Source organism: Dendroctonus ponderosae, unplaced genomic scaffold (genome assembly GCF_020466585.1).
Source record: "Dendroctonus ponderosae isolate FM_Combo_2020 unplaced genomic scaffold, Dpon_F_20191213v2 Dpon_F_20191213_1, whole genome shotgun sequence".
In the NCBI taxonomy this organism is placed as follows: domain Eukaryota; kingdom Metazoa; phylum Arthropoda; class Insecta; order Coleoptera; family Curculionidae; genus Dendroctonus; species Dendroctonus ponderosae.
In genome coordinates, this window is record NW_026017110.1 from 44,060,513 (window position 1) to 44,073,524 (window position 13,012).

Here is a 13,012-nt window from a genome sequence, read left to right on the forward strand (position 1 = left end):
GCGCTCGGTAGGCGTCGGACAATTCATAAAGTAATACTTTTTAAAAATCAAACGGTTTAGCCGCAAACTTCCGTGCCGTATAGCGTGAATAACCCTGTATAATTTTTTTCGTCCTTTTGTTCACATTTTCTTTGTGAAAGACATTAATTTCATAATAACTTGAAATATTCGGTCCATTTTTGTGTACTTTTATTTGGATTAGCTTACAGCCGATAAACCTCAATTATTGTAAATTAAATTAAAGTAAAAAAAAATTAAGTTAACTCATCAGCCATCGCTATTTTATCTTCAACTTGCGCTTGAACCTTTCAACTTTCAACAAAAAAAAGTGAATAAAAGGACACAAAAAAAATATTTTAAAAAATCATAGACGATCACCCAAAAACCCTACATGGCGCCTTATATTTGTGCAAATAACTCGAAAACCAAGACAGATACGAAAAAACTACAAGAGATGAGAAATTGCTGCAATTGAACAGGCAATGCACAAACGTGTTCGGTCGAAGTCAGTGGCGCGCCAAAAAAAGTTCGGGGGGGGGGGTAAAACTAGGTATGCCTCTAGAAAAAATAACAACCTGTATATTTTTACAACCAGTTGGCCTATCTGCGGGTAAAGGGTCTAACCATTAACTTACTGTAAAAACTTGAGCAACATAACTCGTAAACTGTAGGCGTTAAAGAGAAAATACCAAAATTATGTTGAAACTATCTGTTAACCATGGGCCTGAGAAAAAAATCTTAAAAGGAAACTGGATTTGTTTTGAGGTCCACTACACGCCCCTGCCCTGTGCCCATAAGATTGTAAGTCACCCTGTATGCAGTGTGCATATATGTTTGATGATGAAACATTGAAAAAAATAAAATTATGCCGAAATTACAGGATTTGTCAGCCTGGAAAGTTTATGTAATTTGTACTCGTATTTTCCAACTCTCTTGCATGTGTTATTCTACGCAGCATACACTACAGAGATAAGCATGGACAAAATAATATGTTCAATTGTACCCTCTTTTATTGGAAAAAGTTGAATTTGCCGATTAGTTTTCATTTGTAATTGGTCGGAAAACTACGTTTCTTTACATATAAGAGCGATCATGCATAAAATTCTCGCTCAAATGTGAGTTTATTTATTACTAGCAAACCATCTTGCACCAATTCCTGGCACACTAACGAGAATAAATTTGGAATGCTGCACGAGCCATCAATATCACTTATGAATCTATAGCTTTGGCCTAAATTAAAGCTGACGTCCCGGAGGATCACGGGCAAGTTTCTGCTGACACCAAGCATCAGGTGAAGTTATAATAACCTGCCAACTAAATCCGGACGCCACCATGATTCATAATGTTCCGAAATGCCGTCGAGGCGCCCACCTATCTTTCCGCATCCTGGCCCAGGAACACATAAAGCCCGCTTTAATAAAAAAAAGAAAATTTGCTTTTTTGCCGCAATAAAACCCGAAAAATAACTCCGTAAGGGTAAAAATTGCGTCGTCGCGCCTGTCAAAATGTGAGTCTTACATTTCACCAATCTCGGGATTTGTATTTTTTGGGCTGTGGCTTAGGTGGTAATATTGACAATATTTTCTCCGTCTCCTTCTAAGTGGCTAAATTAAATATTTGAGGAAACATTAAGTAAACGATGTTTAAAATCACACAATGTTTCGCAGCAAGGCATGTTTGAGGAATAGGACAAAATCAAAAACAAATTGTCCTGAATGCGGCGCCCGTTAGGTGATAAAGAAATGAGAGGAAGCATAGGAAAATCTTGACTCTGCTGTGCCATCCAGATGACGCAGTATTAATTGCTAAAAATGAAAATACAGAACGTTCCACATCAGTTCGTTTGAGCAGCAAATAAAGCAAACAAACAGATTTTTTTTAAGTGAAAACTCCTACTGAATCAAAGTTTCAAGTTGAGAAAACAGTTTTTGAAAACGAAACTCAAATGGATCAGTACAAAAGTCTAAGGATCACGCAATTTAGAAGGAAAATTAAGGAAACATACTACCGAGCAACAACGTTGACTGATACCCTAAAAGATACAAAATTGCACATGGAAACGTCTAGACTCGAAATTGAAGCTAGAATGAAGGCAACGACGATTGGATCCCTTATGATCAAGAGTAAGCTATAAGTCAGCTGCTCATGATACTGAAATCTGCTAATTAATCCACGCATTATCTACTCGAAGAACTGTCTTGTAGAAGAAAAGGCGGCTGTAAATAAATATCTTGTTCTATAAAAGTCTCGTTTTAAAACAATTAAACTATTATTTGAGCTCGAAAGAAACTACTTTTCAAACTAATAAATTTGATCAATGAATGATTTTTTCTGAGAAAAAAACAGTTAGCTGAATCTCAATATCGATGCCTCGATATGTTCAATTTCAGTTAATTTTTTACGTGACTGTATGAGGCCTTTCAATGTGTCAGCCAAATGGAAATTCTGCAGAAGGTAAATTTTCATCATTTTGGTGACGCTGCAAATCGGAGAGCTTGTTCAATTAATTTTGAAACTGTTAATCTTTCGATGATCTATCCAAATATAACTATTGGATGTTTGACCTCGGACAGTTCGAACAACGATTAAAGAGGGAATGGAAATGCAGAAATATTCATTTTTTGCCTTCCACCAAATAATACCGAACTGGTCAAATGGTAGGGTTTATTCTAAAGCCGGTGGATTATATTTAATGACACTGATATCAAAATTCATTCAGTGTCAGTAGGAAAATGTGAACATTTTGTTTGCCCAATTATTGGATATTAACAACCATAAAAGAGGAAAGTTTTATTCAGATGCCCGTTTTGCTTGTGTATACTGATGAGGCATTAAATAAGAAATCCGTGAACTCAGCCAAATGTTAGGAAGGTCATTGAGGTATCGGTTGCAAATCTCAATTGCCAATTGATAAATTATGGGTTTCAAGTTATTTCTTTAAAGATTTTTGGATTCATTTGCTAGAACAATTTGTTTTTTTGTCTTATTCTATCAGAGAAACCTAGAGGACGATATGTGAAGTATAAAAAACGTAAAAATTGTTTTTATTATTACAGGTTTTTTTGAAGTAATATTCTTAAAAAAAATCTTCAGAGTCGTTAATTTTTCTCGCAAGATAGTTGATTTTCTTGGAAATTCGTACTGTTTCGTTGTTCCTTGTTCTCTTAGCCTATACAGGGTGATTCAAAATTGGTGTCATTCCTTTAGAGGTGTTGTCTGGCGGTGTTTTAGGAATAAAGAACAAAATAGACATTTGACAACTTTTTCTATTTAACTAGTACAACGCAACTATGTACAATACCCAAAAAAATAAAACTAAGTTCTAATGGAAATAAAGTTCAAAAAAATAAAAAAACGAACAAAATAATTATACGTACAGGGTGATTCAAAAATGGCGTCATTCCTTTTAAGGGATAATAGGGGCTCACTTGGAAGGTACGAGAAAAATATTGAAATTTTCTTTTCGATAATTTCTAGAGGATATTAACAGTTGAAAATCGAATTTCAACTTTGTTATTAAGCATTATTTTTAAAGCGTTTAATTGGAATCATATTGAAATAATTAAGCTTTCAAAAAGAAAAATTACGATCTTTGCTTCAAATTACGAACATTTTTTATATTAAAAAAGGTCTTGTTTTCAATTTTTTGATGAAAAGTCAAAGCGGCAATGATGTTTTTTTATCATTAACAGATAGTTACAAGTGTATAGCCCTTGGCAATCATCACGATAATTTGTCAAACTGTGACTTACTTTGAATTTCCTTTAACGAAATTGCGGAGATGCTATGAGTTCAGGGGAAATGCTGCAGTAAGAAGCTGATAGAACTCACGCCAACAAAGGGCGAGGAGAGTGGTTCCAGGAAGATAGTCGACAATAATAGAGGGTTCCAGATACAGGGGAACAAGTATTGGACATAATTGCAGCAGAGCCTTCCAGGGGCACTCACAACATTGCACAACCACTGACACTTTCCCGGGCACCAAATAAATACCGGATACATTCCTACCACGTATGTAAGATCACATTAAACCAATGGATTACTGAACACCGGTGTAAATTGTGCAGGAGTGAACTAACCGAATACGAGAAGCTGCCGGAGAAGAGTGGTATAAGGTCATTACACAGGTATAATAAGGTCATTGCACAGGCAGTTATCCCGAGTTACAGACTCAAATGCATGTTTTTGTAATTTGTAAACAAATTGATAATTCGAGGTTGTGAGTTTCAAAATCGGTTCCGTCATTCAACGATTTACTCCAATTTTGAATCACCTTGTATATATACAGGGTGATTGTGATGACATGAGTGTCATGATGACATGAGTGTATCGTACAAACGTGGTAGGAATGTAGCCGGTATTTATTTGGTGCCTGGGAAAGTGTCAGTTATTGTGCTCTGAGTGCCCCTGGAAAGCCCTGATTCGATTATGCCCAATACTTGTTCCTCTGTGCCTGGAACCCGAACATCGATCGTCGTCCACTATCTTCCTGGAATCACTCTCCTCGCCCTTTGTTGGCGTGAGTTCTTTCAGCTTCTGCTATGTTACTGTAGCATTTCCCCTGAACTAATCGCATATCAGCAAATTCGTGAAAGGATATTCAAAGTAAGTCACAGTTTGACAAATTATTGTTATTATTGACAAGGGCTATCCACATGTAACTATCTGTTAACGACATAAAACATCATTGCCGCTGTGCCTTTTCATGAAAAAATTGCAGAAGAGAACTTTTTTGATATCAAAAATTTTCGTAATTTGAAGCAAAGATCGTAATTTGTCTTTTTGAATGCTTAAGTAGTCCAATAGGCTGCCAATCCAACATGAGATTTTTTAAAAATAATGCTTAATAACAAAGTTGAAATTCGATCTTCAACTGTTAATATCTTGTAGAAATTTTCGAAAAAAAAATTTTCAATATTTGTCTGGTACTCCCTAAGGGAGCTTCTCTCACCCCTTAAAAGGAATTATGCCAATTTTGAATCACCCTGTATATAGAAATTGTTCAATACTGTATTCTTTGCACGGTATATTTTTTAAATGATATCCTAGTAATGACAAAAATGCACAATTTTTAATTGAGTAATCAGTTAAAAAGTTATTAGACAAAAGCTGCTAATAAAATAAACAGAATTTTTTTACTAGTGACCAATGAAACGCTATTTATAGTATAGTTTTACGTTCATAAAAGAGCACTTATCTCCTGTCGAGTTTAGGAGTTTTTATTTTCTTTTTCGTTATTGAGTAATTATTCTATAGTGACAAATTTTAACTTTAGCTATGATTTCGTCCTAATTATTCATCTACATTTTTATTATATTACGCCAAAGTTCCTACGCTTTGTAAATCTCTTTAATCCTCTGTCCAAGTAGACATCTCTAATTTTTTGTTTGTAGCAGCTTAGATTGAGAAGCCAATTTTGAATCACCCTGTATACATTGATCAGCCACCAGGCACCAAAGTCTTCAAAATCAAACATGTTTCACATAAAATTAAAGCTTAAGAAAAGTAGAAATTTTTGAGGAATTCCGAACTGATATCGGTAGCAGTTGAATTAGAAATGTGGAAGTCAAATAAATTAAATGTACAGGGCCTTCAGCTCATCATTAATTTGTATTTAGTGTAGTCTGTCTCGTAATTTCGGCAGAAAAACATGTTGATCGTTGAGTAAATATTTTGTGTAATCGAAGACAAAGAAATGATGACCAAACAATGTGACTGAAAGATTAAATATTTCATCAAGCTGTACAAAAAATGATAGACTATTCTGGAGGGTTCCCAGCCTTCTTATGGTCAAACAATTAGCAGTCAGAATTTTTCAATTGTAGTTTTTAACTTTTCCGCCCGTTTATTTCGTAACATTTCGGATTGAAATGTATGTAATAACTGTTCCAGGCCTGAGGAAGGCGACAATAAATTGCCGAAAGCTTGGTAGCTGAAAAAGTGTTGCTTTTTAATCACCACTGCCCAGACCGAATTCCCAAGAAAATCAACGATCTTGCAATTATTTGATATCTGTTAAGAAAGGGGAACTGGTTAATTTTTCTGTCAATAGTATTGTGTTCTTGTTAGAGACTAGCATTAATTCTCGATGGGTAGTTTTAGACATATAGAAACTTGCTCTGTATAAAAAACGGGAAATAATTAAATGAGTGGAAACATGAATTGTGCTAAAACTTTTTTGAACAACATTTTTTTATTTTTGAGTACTGAGTTTTCTTAGCCTAACATTTCAAAAGCTCAACAAAACAACTCAAAAATGATCTGTATTCTCTAAACATCTACATTTTATTATTGAGTGGCCTGTAAGTGGATATGCAATTAATACGTTGCTGTCTCTTTCTTCTACAAAATTCTCCTCTTTAACTTTGACCTTCAAGGTATTCGTTCTGAACTCAAACAGCACCTCTTGCCCTTGTACCCGCTTGCTAAATCGTGATATTATTCAGCATCTCAAATGCAAAATACGCAAGTTTCTAAACAGCAACACAACCTCAAGTAATGCCTACGCTACATAGACAAAGCAGCAAGCACCTATCGTAAACCGCAAAAACATTAAAACAAAGCACTTAATTCCGCCTTAGGTTTATGTGTAATTATAATACGGAAACCGAATTTAAATTGTTCTAATCGTGCCCGTCAAGTTTTAGTTTTGGGCAAACTAGAAAACTTTCCGTTAGTTTCGGCCTTCTCCAGGGGTTTTGTACCATTCCGGATTTGGCGGCATTATAGTGACGAAGGGTAATAGCCTGCTTTTTCGACGTACATTTCCAAGGGGACAAGCATTCTTGGAAGTTTAACGGTGCCTTGAATTCTCTACAGCACTACGTCAAATTAGTCTCAGTTGTATAGTGCGTCCAGAAAATAGCTCCTTACAGTCCTGGCCGGAAGTCTAATGAAAAGACACTGAATGTTTTAATTAGAAACCCCGTCCGAAATGGAGAAACCTCAGATACAAAGCCGGAATTCTTCCTAAAATAAATTAACCCGGCCTAGCCGTCTTTAGTCCTACCGATAGCGCAGTAAATCTCGGTTTTGTCTTCACATATTACATGCCGCAAGATCTCTGGGGTGAATCTGCTCTAATATAACTAATTCCCGGATTTTGCAAACTTTAGGGGAGGACTTCCCGGCTAATTCCTGCGGGATTATATCGGGTTTTTATAGTCGGCCTGGATGGCAAGAAAACTGCGGCGAGTGCACTTGACTTATTTGCATAAGTGAATGGAGCTATATTAACATGGTTGAACTCAATCTGATAATCGTAGTCGTAATATTGAAAACTTGCTATTCCAACCGTGATTCACAACATTTCTAGAATTTATAAAAACTGATGATCTTTAATATACGAAATCATATTTAGTCCCAATAAATGTTCACATCTTTAGCCACATTGACTGTGCTTTTAAGCTGACTTGCCTATTCTACCTTAGTTATTTAATTTTAATAATAAATCACCCTGAATGAATGGGAAAAGTGTCAAAGACTTTATCATTCACCCTTACGAAAAATATTGAAGTTTTACTGACCAATCCAGCTTCTCAGGTTCATCTTCTGCTTTCATCGGATTCTCTTCAGGGAACTTTAAGAAAAGTGTTTATATTAGCCAGATAGCTTTATTAATGATAAATTAAATAAATAATGCACAAATCTGCTTGATAGTTTAAAACATTCAGTAGTTTCCCAAATGTCTTAAAATTGGAAAAATGTTATCGATAACTTATATTATTTTTCATTTATCAATTTTTCACGGTCTTTGAACTTGAATGTCACAACCACTCAGTTCTGGCTGATCCAAACCGTCTCTCTTGATCGTCTGGCTAAAGAACTATCGACTTAACAGTTAGAATTATACTAGAGAACATTTTAGGGCATTGAGAAAGTTTTCCAGTTTCCACCTGCCCTATTTTCAAAGTGGCAGCACGATCAAAAAGATATTAAATTATCTATCGGCAGTTCAGAGTTCAGACCCGAATTCGAAAGAACGCCAAGTTTGAATCTATTACTTTTACTGCTCACATTTTCCTTTGCATCTATTTTTTTTGGTTATCGATCGAACCGCATCCAGCTAAGTTTTACTTGGGGCCAAATATCGCACATCTTTAGGGAGGGGGAAAAAGTTGTTGAAATGAACGGTACTAGACTCTAGACTGTTTATATTCTGCTGCAACTATTAAGACAGAGTCAGTAGATTCAATCGTGCCTTGGTGTGCAAAGGAGAAAAAAAATTAAAACGTGAATTTTGTTTGCTATTTTTTTAAATCTCGTGAAGATTCAGGGCTGAATATTAGTGCAAAAAGCATGACTCTAATTTGAAAGCAAAAAGTCGAATATTCGCCTCTTAGCAAGTGCAACAAAGTTACGGCTCCAAACGATTCCAAGATGATTTCGTACTGATTCAGCGTAAAATCTCGGTTAAAACTTTATCCCACTATTAAATTTGATCAAATTCGAGGGAAGATAAACGATTTCAACTAGAACAAGGCAAATGTCTTTAACAGATGGCGTTTATTTCCATCGGTCGCCCGCCTAAGCTCGCAAAGGACTTGATCATGCCGCTTTCACCTAATCCCTGGATTTATTTCTTCAGGTTTTCTGGATCGTATATCTTGTCCAGAGGGGACTGTGGTATGGCGGCATACTAATGCTAACCCTACAGATTTTCCCGATAAATAATTAGCATTACCAATGGTCCCTATTTATCTAGGTCGTAACGCTAATGCCGGGGAAAATGCTTTAATGCATATTTGCGAGATTAAGTTTAACTATTTTCGTGTAGCTATTAAACGTATCTACATGTATCAACCAGGCAATTTTTAGTTTGAAGTTGCAAGAACACATTGTTCGCTTCTTTCGGAAGTTTATTGCTCAGATGGATTGATGGCTTATAAATTTACCGCCGATTAAAGAAAGCTCCTAATATTTAATTAAATGTAAAAACTCACATTTCTGTAAAAAATCGCGTTGCTTACAACCATCAAATATTTGAATATCCAAAAAGCCCCATTTTCCTTTGTGGATATGTGCCATGCAATTATTTAAATTTAGCTCAGTCGTGGTTTGTTTGCTTATGCATTCGCAACAATATTTATTAACTTTGCGTTTTAAAATAAACAATATTTCATCCATTTGTCTTTGAATAATAAATAAAATATCACCTGTAATTAAATGGGCAATATTTAGTTGATCTGAAAGCACACAGTGACACTTTTTCATCAAAATATATTTTATAGTGTTGAAGATTTTATTCAAAAAAGTCGCTTTTGATTCGAAATCGGGCTTCGATGTCAATGTTTCTTAAAAACTTACTCAGTATCGTTTCTAATTTTAGAAGGATTTTTTACATCACCTTGCTCTATTGTGCTTTTGCCTCTCTTCTGTGTCTTAAAGACTTAGAAGTTATAAAGTAGAACCTTAAGAAATGTTTCACAAAGACCAATAGCTGATGACCGATCTATTTGGGTCACGTTTATTGCCTGGAACCAAGTTTAAGTTTAATTAAAAAGACTTACAAGTCTGCGTATTTATAAATCGCAGAACGCCTGCGAAGAACTATTTGAGCTGGTTCATAGCGTTAAATCAGTTTATCGCGGACATTTTTTTCCGATAGCAAATTGTGCTAATAAACCATGGAAGCATAAATGAAAGCTTTATTTGTATCCTGATGCCCCAGTGAACCTTCATAAGATGGCTAATTAAATTAGGCGAATGATGTCATTATAGGCGAAAATATAAGACTTTACTTTACTTTAACTCGCAACTATAAACATGTCCGCTAGATAACCTGTTTCCTCGAGAAAACAATAAAAATTTAATTAAAATTCCTCCTTTTCGTTCCATAAAGAAAAGAGTCTTAAGTATTTCAATTTACCTTACTAGCTAAGAGAAGCTGCCGTAAATTTCACCGCGTAGGAGCCGTTATTTTTTGGTTTGCATATTTCGCTCGTGAAATAAGGAATATTTTGTTTGCAATGCAATAGCTTGTCAGGATAATGTCGGGTTTATCTTAGGCAAATCTCCGAGATGCTTTCAACTATGTGTTTTAATTACAGTTATCCGATTTGCAACATAACGTAAATCTTATTTAAATTCCATGCAGACTTTGGGAGCAAAATCTTCAGTTTGCAGAAATAATACAAAAAACGTACAGTAGACCGTTAACTACCATTCTGTATATCTAAAGCTTTGCTGTTTTACACTTCGGGACCGAATTGAAAATGTGGCACTAGTCTGGACATTCGAACAAAATTTGAAAGATAATTTACTTGAAAATTTGTTTGAATTTGAATCCATGTTAGTGATGACTAATGGGCAATTTTGCCCAACTCAAATACTCGACATCAGAATGCTGAATTCGGCAAATATAAGAAGCGATCATAACATTTTACTCGGAAGAATTAAATTGAGAATACGAATACTAAAACAACCAAGACCGGTGATATCAACACAGAAACTCAATATTGAGCTGCTATGGGACCTTGCGATAAAGTACCTATACAAAGATAGATTACAACAAAAAATCGAATTTAAATACTTACGACATCAATCTAGCTTGGGAAATAATCAAGAATAATATCAATAATTCAGCAAGGGAGGCACTTGGAGAACGAACCTAAAAGTGAACCAAGGAATCAACCACAAGACACCATGGTTCCGCCCAGAAGTCAAGGATCAGTCCAAAGAAAAAAGAAAAGCTTACCTAAAATAATGTAGTATGCGAACGCCAGAATCATATAATGAAAATAAGCAAGTTAGGAACAAAACTAAAGAATTAATGAGAAAAATATTAATCAAAAACGATCACTCGGAAATGTTCTCCAATCGCCTGGAAGGTGATTTCTACGGGCTTCAAAAGCAGATATGGCGATTCATAAGATTGCACAGAAAGTAGGTCAATGAACTGATAGAACCAACCCACATAAAAAAGGAAGATCGGATCAGATATTTAAACGATCTGTATAAAACAGCAAACACCGCAGACGAGCCTACTACACCAGAACCTATTAACGACGAAGCCACGATCAATTCATTCGACGTATAAAACGCAATACAGAAAATAAGAGATAGAAACAGCACCGGGCAAGGCGGTATACAAAATGAATTGCTCAAATACGGTGGACAAAAAGTAACAGAAGAATTAACAACTTTAATACCGAAAATTATATACCAACACAAAATCTCAGATGAATGGCGAACCAGCACTACTGTGCTTCCCGTTCAAGAAAGGAGACAAGAAAACATCATCAAATTATAGAGGACTAAACGTTTTAAGCACTGCTCTAAAACTAACAATAAAGTAATTACGAACAAAATCAACAATCTTACATCATTGGCGGACGAACAACAGGTAGTCAGATCGGGAAGCTTGCACACACGCCGTGTTCGTATTAAGACAAATAGCCGATAAGTCGATTGAATACAACAAGCCAGCGTTCATATGTTTTGTTGATCTAACTAGAGCATTTGACCGTGTCCATCTGAAAGACGTCCTGCATCTCCTTTACAACGATCTCACTAAAACCATGGAGAACATATGAAGAGCTTATTTTCAAAACGCAATTACTAAAAGTTAATTTGATTTGCAGAATTAAGCTTTTACTAAATCTAGCAAAAAAAATGGAAATATAAATTAATTTTTGGTGCCAACAGGAACTTTGGTAACGTGGCTATAAAATCCAATTAAAAATTTGCTAAAAAAATTGGATTATGGTTAGAAAGAAAAAACTTTTCTACATCTGCCTTCATAAAACTAGTAAATTGTTTTGCTCTTAGTTTGTGAATGAGTATATACGATTGGTTTGTTTTCTCCCTTGTACCTTCGTAGCTTATTTTTGACTCTTAAACATAAACTGTACACATCCGTGGCAGGAGTACCGAATCCAATATTAGATTCAGAGCAAAATATTTTATAAAAGTAACCATAGTTTACTTTCATATCACTATTTCTATCATTGTATATTTTACATAATTTTGCAACACTCAGTTCAGGGGTAGATACAAACGCTTGGACTCTTGCCTATTACAATGGCGCTTCCTAGCTCTAAGACTTCCTATAAAGTTTTGTGCACGAGCCCTTTTATTTTCATTTTTCTTTGACTTATGATCACCATCTCTTCTCTTCTCCATATCCTTACCTTCCTTTATGTACGTGGCAATTGTGTTGATTCTTCGGACTCATACGCTGAAGCAACTTGTGAAAAATTTTTGGCATACATTTTCTAACGTTCCGTCAATTTTTCTAATTTGGTATTTGATACGTTTTGAATGCTTTTGCGCTCGCGCCGTAGGTTTATATTTACAAACTCTTCTCTTTGGAGTTGAAACCGCAAGCAAATGTGACAACTTTCTATCTTGTACAACCTTATCCGACAACATAAAAAAATTTGCTCCGGCATGAAATATATCATCATTGCTTATGTTTTAGCAATTCACCGATTTTTTCGAGTGATTAGAAGGCCTCTCAAATGTTTCAATAAAGTTCCCCTCAAAGTGATTTTCATATCTTAAAAAATAAATGCTCAGTAGAAAATAACCCTCCCTATCTTGCGTGCGTTTTGTGCCCTTTTTCTTCTTCCTTGTTCCTTGATTCTTCTCAGACACAACAGCAGTGTCTATGTAATTGTCCATTGTCTCAATTTCCAATAACTCTTTTGCAGCACACCGTACGTAACAATGAAAACACGAAGTCTTTGCAGAAATCGCGATTTGAAACGAAAAATGTAGAAATTGCGCTTTGATAAAAAATATGATTGAAAATATTGCGTTTTGAAAAAAAAAGCACTAAAATGTCTGGGCGTTTTACATGGCAGAAATAGCTATTTGACTAGAAATTCATGTGGCAATCGAAAGAAATGCTCGCTCCGAGTGGAGCGCCATCTGTAACTCAGTAGCAAATTTGTTTGCAAAAATTGCGTTTCAAAAATAAGCTCTTCATATATACAAACAATAAAATAGGAGCACAAATAGAAGGATACCGCACAGAACCAATACCAGTGGGTAGCGGTCGCCAGGGAGA

General features: G+C 35.4%; 1 protein-coding gene across 1 annotated transcript in view; it reads left to right on the forward strand.

Annotated features, from left to right (window-relative positions):
• Positions 1-10,705, forward strand: part of LOC125504711 (spectrin beta chain-like) — a 19,488-nt gene extending 8,783 nt beyond the window's left edge. The window contains exon 2 of the mRNA XM_048667127.1: positions 10,585-10,705. Within this exon, the coding sequence (XP_048523084.1) occupies positions 10,585-10,705 (121 nt within the window). The remainder of the gene's footprint in view (positions 1-10,584) is intronic.
• The last annotated feature ends 2,307 nt before the right edge of the window (positions 10,706-13,012 follow it).